A 14468-nucleotide genomic window follows, 5' to 3' on the forward strand; every position below is an offset into this window, starting at 1 on the left:
CAGCATTCTCTTTATATTCACAGGAAGGAACTGATGAAATCATTTGACTATCAATAAAGAGTAATCAATCCTGGAATATGTATGATGGACATGGGGAAAAACGAGTACATCCAATCTAAAGGGTGTAAGAAACGCCAAATATCAACAATACCACATTTCAATAAAAAAATTAAACAAAAAACAAAGCTGACATATTAAGAGACGCTGGTTTAGAAGATGATAGGTTTAAACTTGGGTTTATCCAGTAGTTAAAATATCCTCCCATCACCAAAGAAGAAAGACTCAGATCTGGTAAAGACGAAAAATAAACGCTGAATGTATCCGGATCATCTACTTTTGGGGTATGCACATTGGCAATACGATTACTTTATTACTTAGTTTTACTGAAACTATAACAAAACGTCCAATCGTATCAGACACTACTTCATGTTCGACAAAGGAAAATGTATTGCCTATAAGAATCAAATTCCACTAGATTTGTCCTGAAAAGACGAATGAAAACAAAGGCCGTTCCAACGGCTAAAAAACGTAGATGATCGCATTTGCAGATGTGAGTTTCTTACTAAAATATAATAGGGTCTTTAAATGCCCCAATATATGCAAAAATCTTATTACGTTTAACAGGGTGATTTAACCCCTCACGTTAAATCTAAGTAAATTAGAAGTTTGGTTCATTTTTTTATATTATTTAAAGGAAAGTTTAAAATGTAAGTTAAACCAATCCATAAACCTTGAGAAATGGCAACCAAGCAACAAATTAGCTAACAAAAAATCAAAAAAGCGTATAAGAAAAATAATCATGCCCCGCCCTCCTCCCAAGAAAGAAGACCGACCAACAGATGGCCAGCATCTACTACTACTGAGAACCCTCCCAAAAAAACCTAGTGATCGCTCCAATTAGTTTCAATGTTTTTTAAAATATATTTCAAACTTGACTAAAGAATATCCAAACAATTATCGTATAACAAATATACAGTATTAAAAATACAAAAGGAAATTAGTTACAAATGTTTACCAAAAGTAAACCCTAGAATTCTTCATACAGAAAGTCATTGAACATTTAAACTTATATCTCCATGGGAAAACAGGCTAAGCAGTTAGCTTTCAAATTAAAAAAAAAAAAATCTTTCTGCTGCGATTCTCGAACTAAACCATTCGAAGGATCGAACTTTAGTGAGATTCTCAGTCAAACTGGGCAGCCATGGGACGGGTTAAAACTCTTGTTAAAAAATTCCAACAAAGCTGCTTACACGTAGCACGTTCCTGCATAAACTCAAGCAAATCGTCTTCGAGAATCTTAATATTCCAACATATAACGAATCATGCCCCTACGACGGCATTTGAGAATTAGTATTTTCTCATTTAATCCTGAAACTTCATGTAAGGACAAACTAAACAGCTAGCCTTCGGATTTAAAGAAAAAAAAATCACCTTTGTGTTTCAGCAGTCGAAGAAACGATTCCAAAGATCCATTTTTGTGTGATTCTGAGTCGAGCTGGGTAGCGAAGGGAATCCTTGTTAAAAGCCTTCCACAATTCTAATCTTGCAACCAAGGTAGACAATCATGCCTCATCGTCGAGAATCACATGTTAACAGTTCCTTTGTTGTAAATTCATGAAAACAGATTATTACTGATCTTGGTATATCTCTGTTATGAGTTCTAAACACGGGATACCTATGAACTTGATCAATCATAGGCAAAGACGCCAACATTTCCGGAAGGAATACTCGTAGAAAGTTTGCAAAGAATTCCGTAGGACGATTACCTTCTGTTAATTCTTCGAGACCCAGAACCGGTAGGCTGTACCTTCTAGTTCTATTTTCCACGTTGACAATCTTCTGTCTTAACTTTCGTTGGACGTCGATTACTTTTCATAAATCTTTTGCAGTTCATCCACTTCCGTTTGCAGAAACGAAAACATTGCTTCATTATTTTTATGCGTTTATCGTGTTCATTAACAGTTTGTTGAATAGAATTCAATTCACCATCCATTACTTTAAATTCACAGCTGAACTGTTGAAACTTCTCAGAGGCTCCTCGTTTATGATTTGCAGCAAATCCACAATAGAATCCAGCGAAGCAGCGGATCATCATTTTTACTACCTCTGTCACTCGTTGTAGCCATAATGAAAAAAAATATCACACATAAAAAAGAAGTTTCAGGACAGGTTGGAAATAGTATGATAACTAGATTTAGAGCATCGACAGATTGCTGTTATTCCATCAGCCACCACCAGAAAATCAGAAACTGCTGATTTAATGGGATTCTCACGCACGACGGTCTGTTTAGAGTTTATCGAGAAGGGTGATATAAAAACCATCTAGTTCTGTGGGTGAAAATGACTTGTAGGGTGAGAGGTCATAGGAACATTGGGACTACTTGGTGAAAGAGGTGTATGCAGTTCTGGTCGCCCATTGCATTAAAGATGTCGAGGCTTTGCAGAGGGTGTAGAGGAGATAAACCAGAAAGCTGCCTGTATTAGAGAGCATCGTCTACTACGAGAGGTTGAATACACTTGGTTTATTTTCACTGGGGTGGTGGGATGACGTTTAGAAGATAAAGAAAGGCATGGGTAATCCGTGTGTTTCCCAGGGTTGTAATGTCTGATACCAGAGGACGTCCATTTAAAGTGAGAGGGCGTCATTCCGAAGGATATACAAAGCCCAGGTTAATTGCACAGACAGTGGTGTGTGCCTGGCACAGGCTGCCCGGAATGGTGGTAATTGTAGATAGGTTAGAGACCTTTAAGAGATAATTAGACAGGTAGAATCAGCATAAAGGCAGGATATCTCCATTGTGTAGGCGGAGGGTATTTGGTTAATTGACCATTTATTGACTGACTGAATTGGTTGAGCGAGTGGACTGTGTTCTATGTTCTGAGAGATTAAAATAAGAGTGTAGTAAAGCCTCCACTGCCGACCATAACTGCATTCGACTGTCCACTGTGTCGGTAGTCAGGCGATATCAGTCGGACGTCTAGCCGCGAGGAACTCCCTCAGACATTCGTATTTGAGGCAAGGTTGGGGGTTTGGGGCTGGGTCTCCGATTCCAGCCTCTGCTCGGCCAAGGCCAGATGAAGCGAAGTGAGGATGGAGCGCCTGAAGACCTGGTGGAATTCGCGGCCAACGAAGACATAGAGAAGCGGGTTGAGGGCGCTGTTGAAGGAGGCCAGGGCAACAGTGAATAATGACAGGTCCGGTGGAATCGGTTTCACGATTGCAACGAGGTTGCAGACAGTGTTCGGGATCCAACAGATCATAAAGGTGATGACAACGGTGATGATAAGGCAGACAGACTTCTTAGATTTTACGAACCTGTTCTCTTGCAGCCTACAACCAACCAGGGAGTAGCTGGTGATCATAATTAGAAGGGGAAGACCGAAGATGAAAACAAACCAAAATGGCTGCAAGACAGTCAATTCCTTCTTCCAATCCTGAAGCAGGAGGACGGGCTTGCACATGGCGAAGGCTAGGATCCAGATTCCGAAGCAAGCCCCACGAGCCCACGTGAGGCTCAGTTGTTGCTGGAACCACGAAGGCCGAGTAATAGCCAGGCAGCGGCAGATGCTGATCAGACATAACAGATAAATGCTGGCGGTTGCGTTGAGGAACGTCAACGTCCTAATAAACTCCATGGAAAAGTAGGCGTTGTCCCCAAAGCAGATGAGGGAGATGTTTGCCATTCTGAAGGGAAGGGTGAGGCAATAGATCAGGTCAGCCACAGCCAGGTTCAGGAAACACACCGTGTGGACCTTACTCTTCATCTTGAAGCCCGTCACCCAGATGACTGCGCCATTGCCCGGGACGCCCAGTAGGACGGTGAGGGTGAAGATGACCATTGACACGACGGAAGGTGCTCCCTACTCCATTCTGTTTCCATCGGCCGTGGAATTGTGAGAGGAGAGATTCCCAGCGAGCGTCGAACTGGTCATTCCTTCGGAGAACGACATTGTCGGATCTGGTAGATGAGATATCGTGGAAGTGAGAGGGGTGCAGAATGGAGAGGTGGCGAATTCAGGAGGAGGTGTGAGAGCGAAGAGGGGACGAGAGGATGGGGAGCAGAGATGGGATGCAACACGGAAGAGAAACCTGACACAGCGCAACGGCAGTGAGGCTGGCGGAAGTCTGCTGCAGCGCAGAGACCACAGTCGTCTCGCATTCCAGGCCACTTAACCCTTACCGGCATGTCCCCGATCTGTCAACGACCATGTGATATATGGCCGTACATTAGAGAAAGTCGCGCTCGGCCGATCCGCATTAAGGAAATGCACCCGACCACTGACGTATTGTGGATCTTGCATCGGCCTCTACAGCCCGCCGAGGACCCAAGGATGACAATTCCGTAGAAGAACATTCTACTGGACTGGAGCGATCAAGCTACTACCAGTACTAGTTCTTGCTCCCGTGAACGTGCCGGATTCCCGCGGGTGCTTCGCTTTCCTCCCACATTCCAAAAACGCTCTGGCTCTTAGGTGAATTGACCTTATTGAACTTTCCTGTCGTTAGGCTCGGGTCAACCAGGTAAGTTGCTGGGCACTGCGACTCGTTGGGCCGGAAGGGTCTATTACTGCACGGTACTTTAGTAAATTGATGTATTGCACTGTCGCCAAAAGACAAAATTATTTCATGATATACTGTTTGTGAGTGACGATACACCTGACTCTCATATGGGTTGTGGACCGAGACTGGTAAGGGGGCAGGGAGAAGGGAATCATGCTTGGAGGAAAGGGGAAGTGAATGCGAGGAAGCGGAAAGCACCAAAGGGCGATTCTGTAAGGACAACAAACTATTTGAAAATCAAATGACCTTCCCTGTTGTCTCAGGTCAGCGCATGTTTACATCCGTGCTAGCAACCGCTCCCAATACCGAACCTGGCCCTCCTTCTCTGGCACCAGTCCCAAATCCCTCCCGCGGCTCATCACCCTCGCCATTCCCAGCATCCTTTACGTCCGCCCGCCGCTCTCCGGTCTACGTTGACAACTATAGTACCCTGGAAAGTTCGAAGTCACCTTCACTGCAGAAATGTGCCCAGGACGTTTGCACGAACACAGAAGAATCCAGCACAAGAATACTCCACAATATTGTACCAAATCAATTAAGTAAGTAAGCACATGGCCTACGTAACTAATGGCGTCTGCTAACACAATGCCCATTTCCCTCACATTCACGTTCCCATCCAAGCGGCTCTTACCATTCTCAATGTATCTGCCTCCACCACCACTCTTTCAGCACATTCCAGGCACCCACCGCTCTATGAAAAAAAAACTTACCTGCACGTCTCCTTTCATCTTATCCCCTCTCACCTTAAATGCACGCCTTCTGGTACTGGCCAATTCTACCAAAGGATTTCTACCACTACCACCGTTACTACCATCACTAGCGCATCACTATCAAATATTACTACTATTACTATTGCTACAAGATCACTACAGCAACAGGTCCTTGGCCTAGAAGGCCATGCCTCCCATTTCCCCGTTTACAACAATCCATATGACGTTTGTCAACTCCACTGGCAGCCACGTTCAAAGTGTCAGTTCATAATGGACAGCATGGTAGCGCAGTGACTAACATGACTCTGATGCAGTGCCAACAAGCCGAGTTCATCTCCCGCCGCTGTCTGAAGGGAGTTTAGAATTTGTCCCCGCTATTGCGTGGGTTTATTCTGGGTGCTCCAGTTTCCTCACACATAAGATTATAATTCCGTAAGATATAGGAGTAGAACTAGTCCATTTGGCTCATTGAATTTGCTCCGCCATATTGTTTTTCAGCCCCAGTCTCTTCCCTTCCACTTGTTTCCGAGCAGGCACGGACCAATCAAGAACCTATCACCTACATCTTAAAATGTACATAAATGAATGTCACAGATTCACCAATCACTGGCTACAGTAATTAATCCGAATCTCCTATTTAAAAGGTCAGCCCTCCCTTCTGAGCCTCCTAGCCTCCCGCAACATAGGAAACACCTACTCCACATCGACTGCATTGAGGCTTTTCAACAGTCCTCAGGTTTCAATACAGTCACCTCTCATTCTTCTGAATTTGGGTGAGTAGAAGAGCAGCACCGTTACACGTTCCTTATGTGATAAGCCTTTCAAACCCAGAAGGCCTGCGACTCTGGAGTGTCAATTGATCACACGGGTGTAATTGGGCGGGGCGTTCTCGAAGAGCCGGAGAGGTTTGTCCACGTGGTGTATCTCGGAATCGAATTGGCAATTAGAACAAACTGTTAAAAAACTATCCCTTATATTCGACTTAATTCTCCTTTCCTCAAGATAAATACATGCCTTTCTGTTAACGTTGCTCCTACCGTGGGAAAGCGATTCTGTACACACTATCCCTGCATCTGTTATCTTAATTTATTTTGTCAGCTCATCGGTCAGCGTCCTTCGAACACATAAAAAACAAGCAAGCCTCTGTAATCTCTGAAGTTCTCCTCATTGAACTGCATATTGACAATCCCACTGTCCTGCCTTCACTGGATAACTGAGTTATCTCTGAAAAAAACACCCGAAAGTAGGAAGTCCATGTTAATTCCGGAACACAGCCACGCTGAAGAACCGTGATCAGATGCCACTCTTCCAAATTAATATAAAACCCATGGAAATTCATCTCACCTTTCCCTGGAATCTCCTGCTCCGTCACCGGTCCTTAGTGGTATAGAATACTTGCACTCAGACCTTAAATTCGACGGTGGGATTTCCTGCGTGCTCCAGGTACATCAGGGAGTGGTGTCTTGTGGGGAATTTGGATGCTAATTTAGCAATGGTGGCGGTCTTAATTCCGAATGTGCCGAGTAGATGAGTTAGTCCACCTCGGTAGAAGTTCCAAAAGGCTCGATATGAGGAAGTTGGGCTGATCGCACCAGAAGATAATACTCTGCTCAGAGAGCTGTGAAGAAACAACCATTTCCTTTTATTTTTGAGAAGTAAAGTAGATAAGGAGGCCACGTGGTTAAATTCTGAAGTTAACCCTATCTGGTCCATGTGACTTACCTATGTTCTAAACTTTGAAGTTCAACGAAGTTTTCTCCCGAGGAATAGTGAATCAACTCACTTCATGCTGGTGTCTTTCACGGTGAACGCTGATGCAAAATACTTGTACAGGTGTTCCGCCGTTTCCATATCCCCCATTGGTATCTCTCCAGTACCTTTTTAGAGCGATCCAATATTATCTCTCTCGCTTCTCTTTGACACTTTATGGCTCTAAATAAACATTTAACATCCTCTTTAATGTTATTGGTTAGCTTACCTTCCTATTCCATTTAGAGGTTCTTAACTGCTATTTAGTTGTTCCAATTAGTTTTTAAAAGCTTGTTAATCCCGTAAAATCTACCAATTCTTTTTGTAATATATAGTCCATTATTGGGTTAATGTTGGCTCTAACTTCTCTTCTTGGCCGATTCGCCTTTAGAATACTTTTCCTGTTTGTGATCTAGATATGCTGTGCCTTCAATTGCTTCCAGAAATTTCAGCATTTGCTGCTCTGCCATCATCCCTTCCAGTGTTCTTTTCCAATCAGTTCTCGCCAACTCCTCTCTCAATACTCTAAATCCCTTTCTCTGCTGTAATATTGATACATCTGCGTTCAGCATCTGCTTCTCCGACTAAAATCTTTTATATTATGATTACTTCCACTTTGGGGTCTTTTACCTTAAGCTTTCCAGTCAATTCCACAACTACTTCAACCAGGGCCTCTTGCACTTGCAGGTCCATAGTTCTATCCGCAATGATTTCAATTCACTTGTTTTTTTTTTTTGCCAACAGAGTAACGCCTCTCCTCTGCTTTCCTTCCTGACCTTTCGACACATAGTGCCTATTCTTGGACTTTAAGCTCCCAGCTGCAATCTTCATTCTTCCACGATTCAGTAATGTCCACACCAGCATCATACACACAAGTTCATCTACCTGATTCCCCACGCTGTGTGAATTAAAATATAATACCTTCACCCTCTATTCAATGTTCTCGATTTTGTCCACCTTTTTCTTTGTGACTCATCGTGTTGACAGAATTATTTGCTGTCATTAGCCTCTCCTTGTTAGGAGCCTCAATATACATTAGTATTAGTAAACTAACTGCCTCATATTCAGCAAGATCTCTCTTGTTCCCACTGCCCTACCAGAAACATTCCCGAACAGCTTCAGCAAACCCGCCCACATTGATATTCAGGTTTAATCCGCCCCTTACGTTCTCCAGAGGGGTTCCCGATGATCATTAAATCTGAATCCTTGCCTGCTCCCTACAACAACTCAGCAGCAACACATTTACCTGGCAATTCTTCCTATCCTCACCATCACTGGCACATGCCAGAGCCAGCAATCCAGCGATTAGTACCGGTGGTCACGATTCTCAGCTTTCTACTGCGCTAACTAAAATCTGTCCAGGACTTCCTCACGTTCTCTCCTTAGTCCAGGGGCAGCATTCATGTTCAAGGACCCTTGCCATCCAGGCCCTGCTCTCTTCCTCTGCAACCATCGGGCAGGAGGCAGGAGAGCCTTCGGTAGCGCACCACCTGTTCAGGAGCAGCTATGACCCGTCGGCCATCCCAGGCTGCTGAACGAGAGAAGGTAACTTCTCTCACCCAACACTGAAAAGATCTCACAACCTACAGACTCACTTTCAAAAACTCGATACTCAAATTGTCAATATTTATTTTTCTTTTTAAAGCTTTTTATTAGTTTTCAAACAAACATAAAAATAAAAATATCGAATACAGAGACGTTGAGAGTACATAATTGATAGGCTAGGATACAAATGCAATCAGTTAATAATTCAAATATATTAACCTCCCAAACTTATAGTATGTTACAAAACTGGAAAGAAAAAACAAAAAAAAAACTAACCTCAGCGACATGGATTATTGTATCATATGAAATATACACAGTAATGTCAATAACTCTGCACCTCTATCCAAATAATTAAAGATGATAAGAATAAGGTTTGGTAAAGGTCAGATTAACTCATAAGAAAATGTTGAATAATTGGTCTCCAGGGTTCTTCAAATTTGAGCAAGACGTAAAAAATGACATTTTTAATTTTTTTCTAAACTCAAGCAAGAAATAGTTTGGGAAAACCATTGAAATGTAGTTGGGGGATAACTTTCTTTCCAGTTCAACAGAAAAGATCTTCCAGCCATCAATGTGACAAATGCAATCATTCGCCGAGCTGAGGGGGTAACCGACTGTTATCCACTATTGCTAAGCCGAAAATTGCAGTAATAGAATGAGGTTGCAATTCAATATTCAAAACTGTTGAAATAATGCCAAAAATATCTTTTCCGGTAATTTTGAAAACAAGGGTAAGACCAAAACATGTGAGTCAATGATGCAACTTCAGAATGACATCTGTCACAGTTTGGATTAACATGAGAAAAATATCGAGCAAGTTTGTCCTTGGACATATGAGCCCTATGTACAACCTTGAATTGTATTAAGGCATGTTTGACACAAATAGAAGAGGAGTTAAATAACTGTAGAATTTTATCCCACTGCTCTGTAGGTAAAGAGCAATGAAGTTCTCTTTTCCATTCCTTCTTCATTTTATCTGACATCCATGGTTGTATTTTCATCATCATATTATAAATGACGGCTACTAAACCCTTCTGACAGAGACTCAAACCTAGAATTTTTCGTAATATCAGTTGGGTATAAATTCGGAACGGACTGTAACATATAATACAAAAAAAAAATTGTAAGAATTTAAAAATGTGTTCTAGACAAATTGTATTTATTGGACAACTGTTCAAAGGACATAAACCAATTACCTAAAAATGAATCACGAACACATGTTATACCTCGGGTTTTCTATAGTTCAAAGGCTTGGTCCATAAAAGAGGGCTGAAAAAAAGTTATCTATAATAGGGCTTCATAGGATGAACTTTTGCAAACCAAAAAATTTACGAAATTGAAACCATATTCGTAATTTATATTTAATTATAGTTAGTTATTTGTTTATTCAGTTTAGAAAAAAAAACAAAGGGAAGAGAAGATCCTAAAATAGAGAACAGTGAAAAGCCTTGTACAAATTTACACTCCAAATTTACACATTCTGGACTTTGTAATGTCTCCGATTCCTGTTTCCAGAATATTAAATATCGCATGTTGACTGCCCAGTAGTAAAATGGCTTTGTCAAACCACCTTCTTTCTTAGACTTCTGTAAGTATATTTTACTTAATCTACGATTTTTGTTCTGCCACACATCCGAGGATATTTTGAAATAAATAATATCAAAAAAAGATTTAGGAATAAAAATTGGTAGTGCCTGAAATAAATATCAATATTTAGGTAAAACTGTCATCTTAATAGCATTGATTCGATTAACCAATGAGAAAGACAATGTTGACCATCTACTAACAAGTTGCTTGATTTGGTCAATTAAAGGTGAAAAGTTAAGTTTAAATAAGCTTTTATGTTTCTTGGTGATTTTAATACCAAATAAGTAAAGATATCTGTAACTACTTTAAATGGTAGATTGTTATATATTAGAACTTGCATATTTAATAGGAATAATTCACTTATTAAAATTCACTTTATAGACAGAAAAGCTAAAATAACAGGAATACATCTCTCAGGATCAGAGATGTATAATAACAAATCATCAACATATAGTGATAGCTTATATGTCCCTTCCCCATGGGTAATATCAATAACTGTTGCACTTCTCTTCCTGACGAACTTAACGTATTCCACACAAGTTTCGAACAGAATAGGAGCGTCCCGCCCCCTCTGGATGAACCAGATCTGGTGGCTTCAAGATTCATCGTCACCGGGGAAGACGTTAGAAGAACCTTCATGAAAATAAATCCAAGGAAGGCGATGGGCCGGATGGCGTCCCGGGACGGGTTCTCCGGGCCTGTGCAAGCGAGCTCGCTGGAGTGTTTTCAGACATCTTCAACTTCCTCTGCTTCAGTCCAAGTTTCCCTCGTGTTTGAAGAATGCAACGGTAATCCCGCTGCCGAACAAAAGCAAGGTAGCATGCCTAATTGACTAACGACCTGTGGCTGTAGCATCAACTGCTATGACGTGCTTCGAGCGATTGGTTAAGTTACACATCAACCATAACCGAACTGTAAACATGGACACTTTGCAATTCGCCTACCGGACCAACAGGACAACGGCAGATGCCATTTCTCTGGCACGGTGTTCCTCCTTCGAACACCTGGAGAATAAAGACGCAAATGTAAGGTTCATTTTCATTGACTAAACCTCTGCCTTTAATAGCATCATTCCAAATAAACTGATTCTTAGGCTCCGGAACCTGTGTCTTAGCAATCAGATCTGCAGCTGGATCCACAACTTCCTCACAGACAGGACCCAGGCTGTAAAATTAGGGGACAAGGTCTCCTCTACAATAAATGTGAGCACCAGTGCCCCACAAGGCTGTGTACTCAGCCCCCTGCTGTACTCACTGTACACCCAGGATTGTATCGCCAAGTTTCCATCAAACTCAATATATAGGTTTTCCGGTGACACCACAATTGTAGGCCGTGTCTTGGGTAATGATGATTCTGAGTACCGAAAAGAAATTAAGAACCTGGTGGCATGGTGCGAAGACAATAATCTATTCCTCAACGTCAGCAAGACGAAGGAATTGATTGTTGACCAGAAGGTGTAGCGGAACTCACGACCCCATCTATATCGGTGGTGCGCAGGTGGAACAAATCGAAAGCTTTAAGTTCCTCGGGGTGAATATCACAAATGACGTGACTTGGTCTAACCAGGCAAAGTCCACTGCCAAGAAGGCCCGTCAGCACCTTTACTTCCTGAGAAAGCTGAAGAAATTTGGCCTGTCCCCTAAAATCCACACCATTTTTATAGGTGCAGAGTAGAAAATATTCTTCTAGGGTGATTCACAACCTGGTACGGAGATTGTGCAGTCCAAGACCGGAAGAAGCCGCAGAAGATCGTGAACATAGCCCAGGACATCACACAAACCATCCTTGGACTTACTTTACACCACACTCTGTCGGAGCAGTGCTACCAGGATAATCAAGGACACGACCCACCCAGCCAACACACTTTTTATCCATCTTCCCTCCGGGAGAAGGTTCTGCAGCATGAAGATTCGTACGGTCAGATTTGGGAACAGCTTCTTCCTAACTGTGATAAGACTGCTGAAGAGATCCTGACACGGATCTGGGCCCGACCTTCCAAATATCCGGACCTGACTTGCACTACCTTACTTTCCCTTTTCTATTTTGTAATTATGACATATAATTTAATTTTATATTATATTTAATTCGATTTGTCCTTCAGGGAGCGCAAATCGCAGAATCAAATATCGCTGTAATAATTGTATGCTCTACTATCAATTATTTGGTGACAATAAAGTGAAGTAAAGTAAAGAACCAAAAATGTTGAATGAGTAGAAATGGCTAGGGGTTCTAAAGCAATATCAAATAGTAGAGGACTAAAAGAAAAGTCTTGACTCGTGCCACGAAACATCTGAGAAAAGGGAGATATTTGTTTGTCTGTAAGAACCGAAGACAAAGGGTTATTATATATTAATTTAATCCATGATATACATGTCGGGCTGAAGTTAAAATTCTGCGGAGTATGGAATAAATATTGCCATTCAACTCTGTCAAACGCTTTTTAAGCATCTAAGGAAATGACGCATTCTGGGTTTCTAGATGTAGGAGTGTGAGCTATATTAATTAATTTTCTAAAAGATGAATAACGATTTTTAATAAATCCCATTTGGTCCTCAGATATAATTTGAGGTAAACGGTTTTCCAATCTACTAGCCAAAAGTTTGGTAAAAATCTTAGAATCCATATTCAGCAAGGATATTGGCCGATATGATGCACATTCAGTAGGGTCTATCTTTTTTTTAAGAAGTAAAGACATGGAGGCGTCATAAAAAGATTGCGGTGGTTTACCTGCAGTTAACGCATCCTTAAAAATCCATTATGAAAGAATCATCGGAAAATTCTGATTGATATAGAGAGTTATAAATCTTGAAATGCTTTATTTATCTGTTTATAATCAATCGTCAAAGTGCAATCTCGTTAACGAATCTTAATGATCTGCCGTTTAACTAAAAGAGTTTTCAATTGATTAGCCAATAATTTATCAGATATTTCCCCATGATTACAAATTGAGTCCTAGATTTAACTAACTGATTTTCAGTCGAAGAGGATGTCAGCAAACTGTGCTCCATTTGAAGTTCAACTCTCTTTTTACAGAGTTCTTGACTAGGGGTCACATTACTAGTCTTATTAATTTCTTTAATTTTATCAACCAACATATGTATTTCAGTGTTAATTCGTTTTCTGACTCCAGCAGAGTATGAAATAATTTGTCAACGGATAAAAGCTTTAAAAGTATTCCATAACATTCCACTAGAAGTTTCTTCTGTAAAGTTTGTTGAAAAAAAAACAAATCAATTTGTTGTTTAATAAAGTTCAGAAAGTCTCATCACTGATGTGGAGTTGAACCTCCATGATTTAACAATTGAGGATGAATCCGTTGTCTTAATAGATTGCTTCAAAGGTGTATGATCAGAGATAGTAATAGAGTCGTAGTTACAATCAATAACGTCCGCAAGGAAACGATGATCAATAAAGAAATAGTCAATACCGGAGTAATTATTATAAACATGCGAAAACATTGAAATTTTTTATCCTTGGGATGTAGAAATTGCCAAATTTCAGAGATTCCAGAAATAACCATAAAGGAGGGATGAGAGAGGCCGATTTATTCGGAAGAACCTGAATGAACATAGATCTGTCCATCGAGGGATTAAACATTTTAAAAATTTGGGACAGTCAATATTCGAAGCATAAGCATTAACTAAAACAATTTTTTGGATGAAAAGTAAATCAGGAAGGAGCAAAAATCTACCTTGTGGATCTGAAATTGTTTCATATCGTTTAAAAGAGGTTGAGGAATCTATAAAAATAAAAACGCCTCTTACTTTAGCTTGAGAATTCGAAAGATACTGTTGTCACTTCAAAAACCTAAATAATGCTGACAATCCTCCTTCCTCACATGAATTTCTTGTGCAAAGATAATATTAGCATTCATTCCGTGGAATACTTCAAATACTTTATCCGTTTAATCGGATGATTTAAACCATTCGTTTTCCAAGAAACAAAGTTAATAATCTTATGCATGTTGCTCATATATATCGTAGTAAATGCACAAGTTTAAGCAGAAAATAAACTCATTAATGTGGAAGAGGGGAGCAGGTTCAAAGAGGAACCGAAGTTACGATGCGTCTGCCATTTTGGTAGTATCAAGTTAGCCCATGAAGGTAAAATAAAGCGAAAAGCAAAAGCAAAATAGAACCCACTCCCCCACCCACGAAAACACAAATAAAGGCCAGAGAGAGGCGAGCAGGCAAACTAACACTAATTTTACTCATATCTCACAGAAAAAAAAAGATATAAAAAAGACATAAACCACCCATATTCAAAAAAGGTAAAGGGTTAGTATAACAGTAATAAGACGATAAAATTAATATTAC

At 40.8% G+C, this 14468-nt stretch overlaps 1 protein-coding gene across 1 annotated transcript; it reads right to left on the bottom strand.

Moving 5' to 3' along the window:
- Positions 1–2997: 2997 nt before the first annotated feature.
- LOC132389302 (C3a anaphylatoxin chemotactic receptor-like) lies at positions 2998–3840 on the bottom strand. Its single transcript, XM_059961812.1, has one exon. It carries the CDS (start codon positions 3838–3840, stop codon positions 2998–3000), a length of 843 nt encoding a protein of 280 aa, XP_059817795.1.
- Between the last annotated feature and the right edge of the window lie 10628 nt (positions 3841–14468).

The sequence above is a fragment of the Hypanus sabinus genome, unplaced genomic scaffold (genome assembly GCF_030144855.1).
Source record: "Hypanus sabinus isolate sHypSab1 unplaced genomic scaffold, sHypSab1.hap1 scaffold_53, whole genome shotgun sequence".
NCBI lineage: Eukaryota > Metazoa > Chordata > Chondrichthyes > Myliobatiformes > Dasyatidae > Hypanus > Hypanus sabinus.